The following is a 16605-nucleotide window of genomic DNA, read 5'->3' on the forward strand; positions in this document are numbered from 1 at the left end:
TTTTCTTGGCCGCGTCCCGCACCGGCACGCCCATCCATAAATGTGTCCTGAGGGCGACTGATAGGCAGGTACAAAGGTTTGGCAGCTGTAAACAAGCTGCAGGGCTCGGCTGCACCTTCCTAGTCACCGCGGGGAGAGCGGCGGCTGCGGCGGCTGCCGGGGGATTAAATCCTTCACATCTATAATTACCGGATCTCTGACCCCCTGAACTTCTGATGGTTGCGGTGCCGGTTACTAGGTGTTATTGCGCCCCCTACTGATCACACTGCCATGGGGAAGGGTAGGGCGCTTTGACTTTTTTCAATCATTTGGAAGCTTTTGCTCCTAATCCTTTTTATGTCATTATTGCTGCGGCTTATGTCCGTCCTGCCTTACCGGGGGGCTTTTACTGGAAGTGGGGGAGGCGAGTAATTAACCACCGCTCTTCTCTTCCAGGTCTGGGGATGGTGACTCCGGTGAACGACATCCACCCGGCCGTCGAGAGCTTGTTGGTGAAGGGGGAGAAGCTGACTCGCTGCAAGCTGGCGTCCATGTACCGCCTGGCCGACCTCTTCGGGTGGGCACACCTCTCCAGCGCCTACATCACGGTACGTACAGAACTTCAGGGCGACTTCTGCAGCTTTCCTTCTGACTTTCAATTTTTCACCATTTTGCTGTTAGTTTATTCTGTTTCCTGAGCCGCCTCTCCTCAGTGCTCCCATTGGTACATCGATGTGCAGCAGGGTCGGAAGGGTTTGAGCTTCTGGATGGAAACTGGAATGTTTCCATTCATTTAACAGCCAGCAAAGATTTTGTGTGAAAATATAACACAAAGGTGTGGGGGCCGGTTTGGTTCTGCAGACTCGAAAAGTTGCAATTTATGGGGCAGAAGTTTTACTACTTTTTTTGTGCAAAGTTTAGTGTTGGATGTCGGTGCAGTGACACATGACGGCCATCAGGGGGCACTGCAGAGGATTATAATTCGCTCCCGGGATTCAGCCCCCAAAATTGTAATTTTTACCTTATTTTTCTGCAGGTTCGGGTCAGCAAAGAGCAGGACCACATCCTGATCATTCCCCGAGGCCTCTCCTTCTCTGAAGCTTCGGCCTCTAACCTGGTAGGCGCGGTGCCCCCCCCCCCCCCCCCCCCCCCCACTGCCATTTTCTTACGGTTTCCTAATAAGTATATTAATTGTACAGGTGAAGCTGAACATCATCGGTGAAGTGGTGGATCAGGGCACAACCAACCTGCGCGTCGACCCGTCCGGGTTCAGCCCCCACGCGGCCATTTACTCCACCCGTCCTGACGTGCGATGTGTGATCCATATACACACCCCCGCCACTGCCGCTGTGAGTGACACCCGGCCACAAACGCTCAACTAGCACCAGACGACAAGGATAACTTGCAGGGGTCCTTCTGAAGACCCCTGCTTGCTGTCATCCAGTAAGAACATTCACTGTGTGCTTCCGGTGGAGGATGATCCATCCCGATGATGTGACGGACTAGTGGGAGCGCGGCTCGTTACATGACGGCCACGAGGGCACAATCCCGCGGTCACTGGCCTGGTCGTGCCCCCACGAGCCGTGCCCCCGTGTCCATCACACGACCACCTCATTCTCTACACAATGAATGCTCACATTGGATGTCGGCAAGCAGAGGTATTGATGGCCGCGCTCCCTGTGCACAGAACACACTCAGTCGTCGGCCATATTTCAGCCTCTTCCTCTCCTCGTCAGGTCTCATCCATGAAGTGCGGCATCCTCCCCATCTCCCAGGAGGCCTTGCTGCTCGGTGACGTGGCGTACTACAATTACCAGGGGTCTCTGGACGAGCAGCAGGAGAGGATCCAACTGCAGAAAGTTCTGGGGCCTCGTTCCAAGGTAACACTCATAAGTAATGAAGATCTTACATCCGCTTTGTGTCCAACATCTGCGCTTGCTGTCAGTCCCATCTAATGCTCCTCACAGCTGAGGCTTTGTAACAGTTCCATCAGTGTAGACACCGTGTGGACTCCGGACTGATACAAACTATCGGACAGGAGGGGGACTTGTGCTGCTGATGTGTTTGGCACATAGAGTATTGTCTACGCTGGATACAATTGTAACAAACCCTCATCTGTGAGAAGTTGAAGTTCAGGACTAGGGGTTGATGCTTCCGTTCACTGACAGCAAGCAGTGAAGAACTGAGAATCTGTTATAGAAATGTGTAATCATTAAGCTTCATTTTTTGCCTTGCGCTCGATCTGTACCTGGCACCACTTTAGCCTCGTCTGCGGGGGAGGGCACCGCTTTAGCTTCGCCATCTGCGGGGGGCGCCGCTTTAGCCTCGTCTGCAGGGGGGGCGCCGCTTTAGCTTCGCCATCTGCGGGTGGCGCCGCTTTAGCCTCATCGTCTGCGGGGGTGGCGCCGCTTTAGCCTCGTCTGCGTGGGGGGGTGGCGCCGCTTTAGCCTCGTCTGCGGGGGGTGGCGCCGCTTTAGTCTCGTCTGCGGGGGGTGGCGTCACTTTAGCCTTGCTGTCTGGGGGGGGGGGGGGGTGCCGCTTTAGCCTCGTCTGCGGGGGGTGGTGCCGCTTTAGCCTCGTCGTCTGCGGGGGGAGGGGGGGTGGTACCGCTTTAGCCTCGTCGTCTGCGGTGGGCGCCGCTTTAGCCTCGTCGTCTGCGGGGGGTGGTGCCGCTTTAGCCTCGTCGTCTGCGGGGGGAGGGGGGGCTGCCGCTTTAGCTGCGTCGTCCACTTTTGTTTTACTGAGGATTTTCTCTCCGCAGGTCTTGGTGCTCAGGAATCACGGGGTGATGGCTCTCGGGGAGACTGTGGAGGAAGCCTTTCATTACATCTTCAATGTGCAGCTGGCCTGTGAGGTTCAGGTACGGGCAGGAGACTGATATTACTCCAGTCACAGCCAGAGCTGCGCTCCGCATTCTGCTGACTTCCAGTCGGCTCTCAGGCTGCATCTTGTCCCTTGTTTGCTGCTTCACTGTCTCACACAGCCCCCTTTATGGGATGTGAACACTTTTGCAATCTAATGATACTGTGGTGTGTAACCGTAAAGGGGGTCCTCGGCTAAAATAGTCTTGTATACTCTCTGCTGGAGCGGACGCTTGGTATGTGGGGGTTACAGCCATCTAGTGGGTCTGTGGACTCTGGGGGCCCATTTACGGCTGCACACTGCTCTGCAGGGTAATAGCCAAAGATTCCTGTTCCTTTTCTGCAGCAAATAAAATGCCGGGGTGATTATCTCCCCGCGCCCTGTCCTCCATTAATGCTGTCATTTCTTCGCAGGTCCATGCCTTGGCCGGGTCTGGAGGCATAAACAACCTTCTGCTGTTGGATTTGGAGAAGTACAAGCCCCTCACACACGCCTTGGCTGCAGGAGGCGGGGGAGGGGTGAACATGGAGGGGCAGCACAAGTGGAAAGTCGGGGAACTGGAATTCGAATCTCTGATGCGAATGCTGGACAATCTGGTAAGTGGATGACACAATCTGTACTGCAGCTTTAAGAGGGTGTCCAAGATTAATTGGGCCCCTGAAGAACTTGGAGGAGCTGAGCACACTGCTATAAATTCCTTTTGTAATTCACCGCCATCTAGTGGCTGTTCTACGGTACTGCAACTCTCCCTAAAACCAGAGCTGATGGGTTCAATTTCACATTTTAATTTTTTTGCATTCTTTCTGATTATTTTTAATATTTCCATTTTATTTTAATTTTTCTCGTCTTTAAAAAATAGCTTTTATGAAAACTCCATTTTATTTAATAAGAGAGCCATCTTTGGTACTGAACCTCCTTGTAACCACATGATGGGTCTGTTTTTCTTTTTTTTTCTGTATTTCTGAACATTTGTAATATTTGGGCGGGGTTTTATCCTATTTAGAGTGCAGTGTTGTGTTTTGTTTTTTTTTGTTTGTTTTTTTTCAAATGTACCGTACTTGGTAACATGGCACCATCTAGTGGCTGTTTTTCAGTACTGTTCTAGTCCTACAACTAATAGCGATATTTTATATTCTTTTGCACAGTTTTTGATTATTTTTACATCTCTACTTATTTTTAGTTTGCGGTTTTTACAGTGGACACTATTTTATAATGTAACATGGCACCATCTAGTGGCTATTTATGGGTACTGCACCTTTGAGGTCTTGGGATACTTCTACTTGGCAATATTGCTGTAGTTTCAGAAATAATCCGTCGTCCTCCTCTACCTGCAGGGTTACAGGACGGGGTACGCTTACAGGCAGCCGCTGACACGAGAGAAGCCGCGTCACAAGAGCGATGTTGAAATCCCGGCCACGGTCACAGCCTTCTCCTTCGAGGACGAACAGGGGATGCCGCGCTCTCCTCTTAAGTTCCTGGTTCAGAAGCAGCAGAGGGAAAAGACGCGATGGCTGAACTCTCCAAACACGTACTTAAGAGTCCACGTCCCAGAGGAGTCCATGAATGGGGAGATGAGCCCGAGGACGAAGATCATGGTGAGACGGGGACCCCCTGGTCTTATTTTATCCGGGACCCCCTGTGTCGGTCATTTCTGCCATTTTGGCATTCTGCTGCTGAACCAGTAAGATTAGGATGAGCAGAGCTGCAGAACATGAAAAAAGATGACTCTTGGACTAGTATTTTTGGTGGGGGGGCTTCTTGAATTCATTCCCTCCGTTTCCGCTTTTCCTTGCAGTGGATGAAAGCCGACGAGCTCACAAAGTCTTCCAGCGGGTATCCCATCAAGATCGAAGACCCCAACCAGTTTGTTCCATTAAACACCAACCCGACAGACGTCCTAGAGAAGAGAAACAAGGTGACTGCTGGGCTTGCTGGGAGTTGTTGTTCTGCAACTGCAGGAGGGTCGCAGGTTGGGGGGGGGGGTCACTGATGCTCCTGCAGCTGCGATGACTGAATAGTTGGGGGGGATATCCTCCTTGAGCAATGAAAGGGGCCAGTCTCTGACAACCTCCGGGTCAGTGTTCGGAGCTGGGGGCAATGGATGTCAGAGCAGATGTAAGCCGCGGTGATGTAAGGCTGAAGTAACACGACGATTGGTGACTTACAGATCCGGGAGCAGAATCGCTACGACCTGAAGACGGCCGGGCCGCAGTCACAGGTCCTGGCGGGGATCGTGGTGGAGAAGCCGCCTCCTGTGAGTGTCTGCGCCACGTGGCCGGTATTATTAGAGGACTGCCCCCTTAATGCGGGGTCTCTCGGATCGGGGGCTCGCTCTTCTTGACCTGTCCTGTTCCCCCGACAGATGATGCAGTTTGAAGAAGACGAGAACGCGCCTCCTCCCCCTCCGAATCCGTTCAGCCAGTTCTTAGAGGTGGTGAAAGGCGAGAACGGGACACAAGGTGAGTGGGTCCCAGGGGGATCTGGTCGGGATCCACTGCTCCCTAATTCTGCATGAGTTAACCCTTACACGCGCCGTTTTCCATGGATAACCTGCATGATCTCACAGATGGAGGCGACTCGTACTGACCACCCGCAAAATATTATACTGGGAGGGTAATGCAACATGAGCTGAAGGGGGCGCTCTGCTGTTACTGCAATGATTGCAGAGGTCGGGGTGCCACCGAGCAGTATCGTGGGGGAAACCCTAAAGGGGTCATTCCCTCAATGCAAACTATGTAGAAACTGGAGGGTCCAGCAGCGTCTGGGGGGGCTGCTCGTCACTAGTCCTAATAGGACACTACTTACCCTCCCTACAGTCTCCTCGCCCCAGTAATGGCTGATAAGGGGGAGTAATAGATTGTATGCAGAGGCTCCTCACCGTCCGGTTCTCCTCTTATTAACTTCCCCTCCTCTTTCTCCGCATGTGAATTAACCCCGTGTAACCTGCAGATGCTGAGCATGATCTAATGTCCGAAGACGACTCTTCTGCCCCCGTAACTCAGTCCCCACCCCCGACGCCAGCGAGCACCACAGGTATTTACCGGGCAACAAATCATTGATGTAATGGGTGGGGGATGGGCAGGGAAGTGATCAGATGACTGGGTCACGTCTTGTGGGGTGCTCCTGATACGATGGGGGGGGGGGAATAAGTATTTGATCCCCTGCCGATAGTGCACATTTTTCCACCTACACAGAATGGAGAGGTCTGTAATATTTATCGTAGTTGCACTTCACCTGTGAGAGGCAGAATCTAAAAATAAAATCCAGAAAATCACATTGTAGGTTTGTTACGTAATTTGCATTTTATGGCATGAAATAATTATTTGATCATCGACCAACCAGCGAGAATTCTGCTCTCAAACACCTGATAGTTTTTCTGTAAGAAGCCTACCTGTATTAATTGCTCCTGTTTGACATCATTATTTGTATAAAAGACACCTGTCCACACTCAATCACACTCCAACCTCTCCACCATGGCCAAGACCAAAGAGCTGTTTAAGGACACCAAATTGTAGATTTGCACAAGGCTGGGATGGGCTACAGGACAATGGGCAAGCGGCTTGGTGAGAAGTTGACAACTGTCTGCACGATTATTAGAAAATGGAAGTAACACAAGATGACAGCCAATCTTCCTCGGTCTGGGGCTCCATGAAGGATTCTGCCTCGTGGGGTAAGGATGATTCTGAGAAAGGTCAGGAATCAGCTTAGAAGTACAAGGGAGGACCTGGTCAATGATCTGAAGAGAGCCGGGACCACAGTCTCAAACAATACTGTTAATAACACACTATGCCATCATGGATTATACTCCCACAGGACGCACAAGGTCCCCCTGCTCACGCCAGCACATGTCCAGGTCTGTCTGAGGTTCACCGATGACCATCTTGGTGATCCAAAGTAGACATGGGAGAAGTCATGTGGTCAGATGAGACTAAAATAGAACATTCTGGTATCAACTCCACTCGCCGTGTTTGAAGGAAGAAGGATGAGTTCAACCCCAAGAACACCATCCCAACCATGAAGCATGATGGGGGGAAACTCATACTTTCAGGTGCTTTTCTGCAATTCTGTATTGAAGGGAGGATGGATGGAGTGATGTATCTAGAGATTTTGGCCAGCAACCGCCTTCCCTCGGTAAGAGCAGTGAAGATGGCCCGTGACTGGGTCTTCCACCTTGACAATGACCCAAAACACACAGCTGGGGCAACTAAGGAGCGGCTCCGTAAGAAGCATTAACCCCTTCCTGACATTTGCCGTATATATACGTCATGATTGGGAAGTACTTCCCAACCGATGCAGTAGATGTACGTCATGGCGATTGCCCGCGCACAGAGGGCTTTGTGCCAGCGGTTGCTGCTGGGTGTCAGCTGATTTTAGCGGCTGATACCCGGTTCTCAGTGCCAGGAGGAGCGGTGTGGGCACCACTCCCGGCAGTTTAATGCACACAGCATTTAGAGAGCAGGCAGAGGTAAGAAAAGCCCCTCCACGCTTGGATCAAAGACCCCATGACGTCATCGCGTGGTCCTGATCATTGCTATGGTGACCCAATGTTGTAATGACTACATCCGGGTCACCAGGCACTAGCAAGTTAGATCATGCACTGCGCCTAAACTAACTAACTTGTGTCTGCCGCACTGACGGGTTATAAGGAATAACAATGCGCCTGCATTACTCTGCCATCAGACTGCAGAAAGTGAAAGTCCCGTAGTGGGAAGAAGAAAAAAAAGTGTAAAATTATTATTATTTTTTTTTTTTTTTTTTTAAAAAGCACAAAATTAAAAAAAAAAAATATTGTGAAAAAAAAAATACAAAACAATAAAAGTACACATTTGGTATCGCCGCATCCGGAATGACCCAACCTATAAAACTGTCCCTCCAGTTAACCCCTTTAGTGAACACCGTAAAAAAAGAAAAAAGTGGAATAAAACGCAACCAAAACTAGGAATATAAATAAGTGTAGCGCTGAAAGCGTCATTTTGTCCTGCAAAAATAAAGCCGCCATACAGCTGAAAAATAAGTTACAGCTCTCAGAATAGAGCGATGCAAAAATATATATATATTTTTTTTTATATAATAGTTTGTGTAAAAGCACCACAACGTATAAATGTGGTATCTCTGTAATCGTACTGACCTGCATAATAAAGCTGCATTATCAACTTTACCACACACGGAGCAGTATTAAAATAAGCCCAGAAAACAATTCCTGGTTTGGGTTCTGTCTCCTAAAAATCAGCATAGAAAGTGATTAAATAAAATAAATAAAAATGTCATGAGCCCGAAAATCGTAATAACAAAAATATCAACTTGTCCCACAAAAAATGATCCCTCACATGAGTCTGTGTGGGCCAAAATATGGAAATATTATAGCTCTCAAAATATTGAAGCAAAAACTAGTTTTAGCTATAAAAAAGCATCTTTTAGTGTGACAACAGCCAAACACAAAAACCTGATATAAATCTGGTATCGCTATAATCGCACCACCCCGAAGAATAAAGGCGCCTAATCACTTATACCGCACGAGGAACGGTATAAAAAATAAAATCAATTCTTCACCTGCTGTGGATTTGTTAATTCTGCCTCCCAAAGATCACAGTAAGGCTCGGCGTACATTTATCCTGCACACTGCACTGAGCGCTTACATCGGGGTTTCTGTGTAAATCTCTGAAATGCGTGATTCAGACGGGACCCCGGCGGATAATTCTCTATAGTGAGGCAGATGGAGGTACTGTGGACGCCATAGGACCTGTGATCCAGCGGTGTCCAATTTTTTATTAGTCCATCAAAGTGCTGTCACCATAGGTTTCTGCACCTATGTAAAGGACATCACTAAAGAGAGGCCAGACAGTCCAGACTAACTCTGTTGCCACATTATAGTGAATGGATCTCTTGGGGGTTTCATCTGAATTGCGTCACTCAGAAATTTAAAGGGAAACCCCACTGTAAGTGCTCAAGTGTAGTGCGCAGGATAACTAAATGTTATGTAAAATATTCCCAATAAAAGCTTAAACTCAGTCCACAAAAAGAAAGTCCACAACACAATTTGGGGGGGGGGGGGTCCATTTTCTCCTGCCATCCTTGTGAAAACAAAATAAAAAAATTAGGCTAAAAAAAAAAAAAAATTTTTGTGGGAATGTTTTTATTTCCACATATCAACGTTATAAACTTCTGTGAAGCACCTGGGGACTCAAGGAGCTCACCACATATCTATATAAGTTCCTTAGGGGTCTAGTTTCCAAAATGATGTCACTTGTGGGGGGTTTCCAATGTTTAGGAATATCAGGGGCTCTCGAAACGAGACCTGACACAGACAGACCATTCCATCAAAGTCTGCATTCCAAATCGTCACTCCTTTTCTGAGCCCTGTCGTGTGCCCAAACAGTATGTTACCCCCACATATGGGGTATCTGCGTACTCAGGAGAAATTGCACAAATTGTATGGTGCAATGTCTCCTGTTACCCTTGTGAAAATGCTAAATTTGGGGCTGAAATAACTTTTTGTGGGAATGTGATTTTTTTTTTTTTTTTTTCTTTTTTTCTTCACGTCTCAATGTTCTAAACGTCTGTGAAGCACCTGAGGGGGCAAGATGCTCACTGCACATCTAGTTTAGTTCCCTGAGGGGCATAGTTTCCAAAATGGTGTCACTTGTGGGGGGTTTCCACTGTTCAGGCACATCAGAGGTTCTCCAAACGTGACATGGTGTCTGCTAATTTTCCAGAAAATTTTGCTTTTAAAAAGTCAAACGGTGCTCCATCCCTTCCAAGCCATGTTGTGCGCACAAACAGTAGTTTTCCCCCACATATAGTGTATCTGCGGACTCAGAAGAAATTACACAATCAATTTTGAGGTCTATTTTTTCCTGTTACCCTTGCAAAAATAAAAATTTTGCGGTCTGCGTAAGAAAAATTGACAAAGTTGAATGTTCATTTTTATCATTGCACACGGCTTTCATTTCTGTGAAAGCACCTGAAGGGTTAATAAACTTCTTGATTGTGGTTTTGAACATCTTGAGGGGTGCAGTTTTTAGAATGGTGTCACTTTTGGGTATTTACTGTCATATAGCCCCCCAATGTCACTTCAAATGTGAGATGGTTCCTCAAAAAAAAAAAAATTGGTTTTGTAAATTTTGTTGGCCAACTTTTAACCCTTATAACTTCCTAACATTGTATCAAAAATTGTGCTGATGTAATGTAGACATGTTGAAAATGTTATTAACTATTTTATGTTACATAATTTTTTATGCCCTTAAATCAGGGTTAAGTTTGAAAATTGCTAAATTCTCAAAATTTTTGTCAAATGTCCATTTTTTCCCCACAAATAAACGCAAGTCATAACGAAGAAATTTTACCACATATTTTATCATCAAGAATAATATTTCATGATAAAAATTGTCTTAGAATCAGTGGGATCCAATGAAGGGTTCCAGAGTTACGACCTTATAAAGTGACAGTGGTCAGAATTGTGAAAATTGGCTCAGTCAAGAAGGTGAAAACAGGTTTGGGGGTTAAAGGTCCTGCAGTGGCCTCGCCAGTCTCCAGACCTGAACCCAATAGAAGGTCTTTGTAGGAGCGGAAACTCAATGTTGCCAGCGACAGCCCGAAACCTGAAAGATCTGGAGAAGATCTGTATGGAGGAGGGGGCCAATATCCCTGCTGCAGTTTGTGCAAACCTGGTCAGGAAGTACAGGAAACGTCTGACCTCTGTAACTACAAACAAAGGTTTCTGCACCAAATATTAAGATCTGTTTTGCTGTTGTATCAAATAACTTATTTCATGCAATAAAATGCAATTTAATTATTTAAAAATCCTACAATGTGATATTCTGATTTTTATTTTTAGATTCTGTCTCTCACAGGTGAAGTGTACCTACGATAAAAATTACAGACCTCTCCATTCTCTGCAGGTGGGAAAACTTGCAAAATCGGCAGCGGATCAAATACTTATTCTCCCCCCTGTATACGGCAGGTCTTGTGGGGTGTTCCTGATATATGGATGGCTCTTTGCGGCGCCTGTAGTGGTCCGTTCCCGGGATTATTACAGCGCCTCTAGTGGTCCGTTCCCGGGATTATTACAGCGCCTCTTGTGGTCCGTTCCCAGGATTAATAATAATAATAATAATAATAATCTTTCTTTTTATATAGCACTAACACATTCCACAGCGCTTTACAGTTTGCACACATCATCATCACTGTCCCCGATGGGGCTCACAATCTAAACTCCCTATCAGTATGTCTTTGGAATGTGGGAGGAACCCGGAGGAAACCCACGCAAACAAGGGGAGAACATACAAACTCCTTGCAGATGTTGTCCTTGGTGGGATTTCAACCCAGGACCCCAGCGCTGCAAGGCTGCAGTGCTAACCACTGAGCCACCGTTCATTCCGGCGCCTCTTGTGGTCCGTTCCTGGGATTACTACGGCGCCTCTTGTGGTACATTCCCAGGATTTCGGCGTCTTTCCGGTGCATTCCCGGTACAGTGTGGGTCTTGTAGGGGAACTCACAGGGCATCGCAGCTATGAGTGATAGCATTCAGGATGTGCAGAGCTTTGTTTGTCAGGTTTTCCTCTGACATTGCTTTTTCCTTCCCCCTCAGAGCCTCTCGACGACTCTGTATTCCAGAAAGAATCCCCCATTGTGGTGAATGGCAAAGATGGCGGCAAACATAAGGTGGAGGAGGACCTGACCTTGCTGGTCAGTCAGCTGAACATGGGGGACAACATCGAGATTACGCTCCGGAGCACCGAGAAATTCATCGAAGGCGAGCTGACCCCCGAAGGTTCCCCGTCTAAGTCTCCTAACAAGAAAAAGAAGAAATTCCGCACCCCGTCCTTCCTGAAGAAGAACAAAAAGAAGGAAAAGCTTGAGGCGTAACCCCCGGTCTCTGAGATCTGGGGGGGAAGCCTTTTATGGGGGGGTTTACTAATTGAAACCCATTGTCTTGCTGGAGGGGGCGCTCCTCCGTTCTGGGGTCTCCAGGATGCGCCATTCTGCTTTTTACTCCAGTGTTTGCTGCACAAACCCTCGCCTCCAGCAGCCGCCATGAGCTTTTAAGACCCCCTCAGCCCCCCACCTCGTCCTCCTGGACTATTGCAGAATCCGGGCCGGATTTATGTGCAGTTATTTTAAGAGACAATTTTATTTTCACAAGATTTTAGTTTTTTTGGTTTTTTTTTTACATATTCCCCATCATATAAGCGCACGCTGGAGATATGCACCCGGAGAAGGGGGATTTACTTTTATTCTTTCTTGGGGGGGGGGGGTGAAGAATTTTTATTTTTTTTTTATACACAGCTGGAAAAGTTACAACTGGAATCTAAAATCCCCCCCCCCCCCCCCCCCCCCCCCCCCGCAAATGATTGTATTATCTTATCACAGGCCTGACCCTGGGGGGAGGCGAGCGATAACTCCACAGATTCCCCCCCCCCCCCCACAAATTTACCTCGTTCATCTCCAAGGAGTGACTGTGCCGCACCGTATAATTCTGCAGGGTCCAACCACACGCCGTCAGCTGGAACCTCCCGCCCCGCCCCGCCCCGCGGACCATCGCCCCGTGTCTACATCATTTTGGATGCTACCAGCATAAAACATAGCAGATAGCAAATTTCAGGCAACAAAGGTTCAGTGTAGAAGAGAAATCAACAATGTTTGGTTTCCCCAAAAAAACTTATCTTTTAACTTTAAAATTGCCAAATAAGCATCGTTTCCGATACGCTGCCAAAGGGGCTTCTTCTAAAAAAGAACTATCACACAAGCAGAAAAAGGGGGAAATAGCACCGATATGTGATGGGAGAAAATTCAGGAGTGCTGTGGATTATATATATATATATATGTGTATATATATATATATATATATATATATATATATATATATATATAACCCTTCACTTTTTTTTTTGTGATGGTACAAAAAATAAATTTGGAAATAACCACTCAGGCCTTATATAAAAAAAAAAAATATAAATATGATCTCTGTCCCCCCCCCATAAATTCTATTTTATTAGATCTACAGCTTAAACCACACACTTTAAAAAAGAAAAAAATTATATATATTTTTATAATTCTTTGCACGCGACGTCACAATTCTCGGGGAAAATAACGAATTTTAATTGGTTTTAGAAATGGGGAAAAAAAAAAATATATATATAATTTTTTTTTTTTTTTTTTTGCCATAAATTGTTTTACTTCAAATTTTAAAAAAATTTAAAAGAAAATGGTACTCTATAAAGATAAAAAATGTAATTAAAAATAAAAATATTTTCTGAATAGGCTTGTGGTGGGGGGGTATAAGGAGTCCGGTAAGTGGTCGACACGGAGATGGTTCTGTATGTACAGTGTAGATATGTATGATATTGTAGAAAGTAGAGGAAGACCGTAGGGCACAAAGGCGCCTTTTTGTTTTTCTGGGGTGGGAATAAACTTTTTAAAAACTTTTTGACGTGCAAAAAGTTTCCCTCACTCAACCAAAGAGGCAGAAAAGATCGGCTTCTGCGCGAGCAGAGTGGAAAGGTTTTTTGTTTAGTTTTTTTTTTTGTTGTTAAGTTACACTTAAGAGGGATGATAATTAAGAGCCGTAATAGATAGGACCAGACCCCCCCCCCGACCCATCCCTGGAGGGTCTATTGTTGTGAGCCTAGCACCGGGCTTAAGTTTTGAAATTGCAGCTTTGTGGAATAAAAAAAAGAAAAACCCCCAAAGAGCAGAGAATTCTGAAGAATTGACCCGACCCACTCGGCAAAGCACATCCCAATCACCGACAGGCCCCGCTCCATGTGCCGGCCGGCCTCACTCCCAACAGTCCGAGTACGAACCTCGTTGTCCGGACCGGCCGCCAGCCTCCTGATTCAAACACGTGGGCGTAAACGACACTGATCGGTTTGGATCAGGAAACGTGCGGTCATTGCGGCTCATGGTCACGCCGTGAATGACGGCCATGTGTAACCGGCCTGATAGACACAAAAGAAGAAAAAAATATTTTTGCCAATCTTATACTTGTGTTTAAAAAATTTTTTTAAGAACTGAACTGTTTCCAAGTTTTGCCCCCTGTGACTTATTTTTTTTTATGTTTGTTACATTTCCCTTTTAACAGTCTGTTACTTCCCCAGGTTCTGCAAACTGCACATCGAATACAAAGAACCCAAAATATTGCATCAAATTCCCATGAATGTCCCCCTTTAGAAGTAGCGGACCCCCAACGGAAAACCGGAATGATAGAATGAAAAAAAAATATATATTTTTGAAAAAATAATCCCTCACTACTGATGATAAAACACTTACAGCTCATTGAATTCTGAGGTTTTTTATTTCACTTTTTTTTTTTTCTTTTTACTCAGTCGATACAAATCTCATCTGCCTTATTTTAAAACCTCACCTTCGTTACCACGGTGCTTCTGTTATGGGAGAATTTTAATCTGCATTTTACTTATCGATTTTTTTTTTTTTTTTTTTTTTTTATATAATTTTTAAAATTAAAAATGTGTTTTTTTGTTTTTTTTTGTATAGATCAGCCAAGACGTCCGGTCCGCACTGAGACGTAGGAAAAATTTATTTTAAAACGATATTGAAAAATATTGTGCAAAACAACTTTTTTTTTTTTTTTTTTTTTTTGTTCCTTCATTGTAGTTTCTCGAAGTGATCTGGACGTGTACTGGACAAACCAATATTTCTTGTAAAATTTCAACTTTTTTCATAGTTGCAATTGGTTGTGACTTTTTCCGTCAGTTGCCTTTTTACGTTGCTTTTATCTGGGTTTTTTTTTATTTTTTTGCGCTTTTTTTTTTGTTGTTTTTACAACAGTAGGAACGAGAGTCTGTGAACGATGCTACACATAACGAAGTTTTCTAAATGATAAAAATGTATACAGAAATGTCTATATAAAGTATATCTATATGTATGCAATGTGCGGAAACGTTTTCTAAGAAGCGGTCTCCTGCAACACGCACCTTTACCCCCCGTCCCCTCCTCCTCCACGCCGTCGCCTCTATATACCGTACTTGCTTCAGCATAAACAATGAGCCATTTTGAGAATCTGTCCTGTGGAAATATCTATGCGTCACCCTGGAAATTGCTGATAGTTGTATTGCTAATTCATGTCCGATCACAAATAAAACAGTATTTTAAGTAGATAAATTTTTTGTAATTTCACCTTTTTAATAAAGAGGAGTTAATCTTAGACTTTTCAGAGTTTTCGTTTTCTTAATTAAATGGTAATTATTTTTTTTTCCCATTATTGGTCTATTGGACTCTTGCCCCACCCCTTGTATGTTAAGCCCTGCCCCTTTCCCACCAAGCCACACCCCTTCCCATTAGACCAACCCCATTTTCTAACCTAGCCACACCCCACGTCCAGTAGACCCATCCCCCTTGAGTAAAGACATATTGCAAAAAGTTCTGCACAGGCGCCGACTCCTCCACCCCCCATAATGTCTTCAGATAAAAATCTCTTCAAGGAAAACTCCATCTTGTGTAGGAATGAGAAGTTCTACACATTTCTAATAATTCTCCAACATTTTGAAGATCTCTGCTTGCTGTCAGTGAATCCACTGCTCCCTTCATGACTCCTTGGATCGGTGCTGAAGAGCAGACGCCAATCTCCAGAGGTCCCGTCTGAATATGGCGGTGGTGTTCACCATCGGCCTCCGCTCCATTCACATGCTGCTCTACGGAGACCAAATTCTAGGAATCTGTGAGGTCCCCAGGGGTCAGACCCCCGATCCTCCCGACTATGGGGGGATGAGTAGGAGGGAACCCCCAAACGTGAGAATAACCCATTTAATAAATTTGGAGCAAACTTTGGCGGATAATTTGAGCCGATACATCGTTGTTGCGCCTGAATAGTCGCGACATTATTGCACAATTCCGCAAAGTTTTTATGACTTTTATGCCAAAAAGAGGGCGGAGCAGAGGCGGTATGGGATGTGGCTACACCCGCCCGTCAAATTCATGGAAATTGGCGGCATTTCTTATGCGCCAGAAATGTTTCTTCAGTCCCTAATTACGACTGCGGCAGGAACCACCGGTCCTAATGCATCGAGTCCTGGAACTCAAGGTAATGCGCCAATTTCTGGTAAAGTGACGGTAAACCTCTGGAGGAGCCGGAGGCTACAAAAACGTTATAAAATATGAATCCCGTACGAGCGGCGCCAGTGGCTGCCAACTTGTGGAATAGAAAAGTACAACCAAAGTTTATTGGGAAGTTACAAAACTTCTCACTTTCACCCCGTGCTCCTCTATTATCACCGACGAACAAAACAAACAAAGCAAAGAAGAAAAACTGATGGTTAAATATATCGTATAATATATCGTATAATATATCTGTATCTGACCAGGACTTGTTTATATAAAGTTGTGATCGGTAATGAGCGATTTTTCTATAGACCAGGCAATAAACGCTTCCTGCCACATCCGCGCTCATCGTGGAGACTGGCAGCAAATCTCAAGACCGATTAAAATCCACCATTCATATGCTGTCCCTTTAAGAAAATCAAATATGACCTCACACCCCTATATAGCAGTACAAGCTAGCATTTTAAACTGTATTCATATCTTACCACTAGGTGGCGATGTTGCAATATAACTTTTCCTTGTGTGAACAGATCACTCAGGAAAAAAACTTCTGCAGTTTACATTAAAAAGGTCGTGTTCCCATTCCATGTGCAAGAAGAACTGCAGGTGCGAACCAAAAGGCTCGGTCACAATCTACTCAAATTAATGTGTATATTTTGTGGGATTTTTTTTTTTTTTTTTTTTTACATTTTTAGCTTTTTTTGTGTG

The 16605-nt window shown here is 45.5% G+C and overlaps 1 protein-coding gene across 5 annotated transcripts in view; it reads left to right on the forward strand.

Annotated features, from left to right (window-relative positions):
- ADD3 (adducin 3) overlaps positions 1-15004 on the forward strand; it is an 80747-nt gene extending 65743 nt beyond the window's left edge. For 3 of the 5 annotated variants that reach the window (XM_073553092.1, XM_073553091.1, XM_073553093.1), the window contains 12 exons: positions 436-587; positions 1016-1096; positions 1179-1328; positions 1716-1859; positions 2741-2839; positions 3255-3437; positions 4176-4436; positions 4637-4756; positions 5009-5095; positions 5204-5300; positions 5791-5874; positions 11429-15004. In XM_073553092.1, the coding sequence (XP_073409193.1) occupies positions 436-587; positions 1016-1096; positions 1179-1328; positions 1716-1859; positions 2741-2839; positions 3255-3437; positions 4176-4436; positions 4637-4756; positions 5009-5095; positions 5204-5300; positions 5791-5874; positions 11429-11706 (1736 nt within the window). In that variant the 3' untranslated portion in view covers positions 11707-15004. Of the gene's footprint in view, positions 1-110; positions 281-435; positions 588-1015; positions 1097-1178; positions 1329-1715; positions 1860-2740; positions 2840-3254; positions 3438-4175; positions 4437-4636; positions 4757-5008; positions 5096-5203; positions 5301-5790; positions 5875-11428 lie in introns of those variants that run through there. The other 2 variants (XM_073553095.1, XM_073553094.1) reach the window with 2 other exon arrangements.
- Positions 15005-16605: the final 1601 nt, after the last annotated feature.

The sequence above is a fragment of the Dendrobates tinctorius genome, unplaced genomic scaffold (assembly GCF_039654945.1).
Source record: "Dendrobates tinctorius isolate UK_male_01 unplaced genomic scaffold, ASM3965494v1 ptg000196l, whole genome shotgun sequence".
Lineage (NCBI taxonomy): Eukaryota > Metazoa > Chordata > Amphibia > Anura > Dendrobatidae > Dendrobates > Dendrobates tinctorius.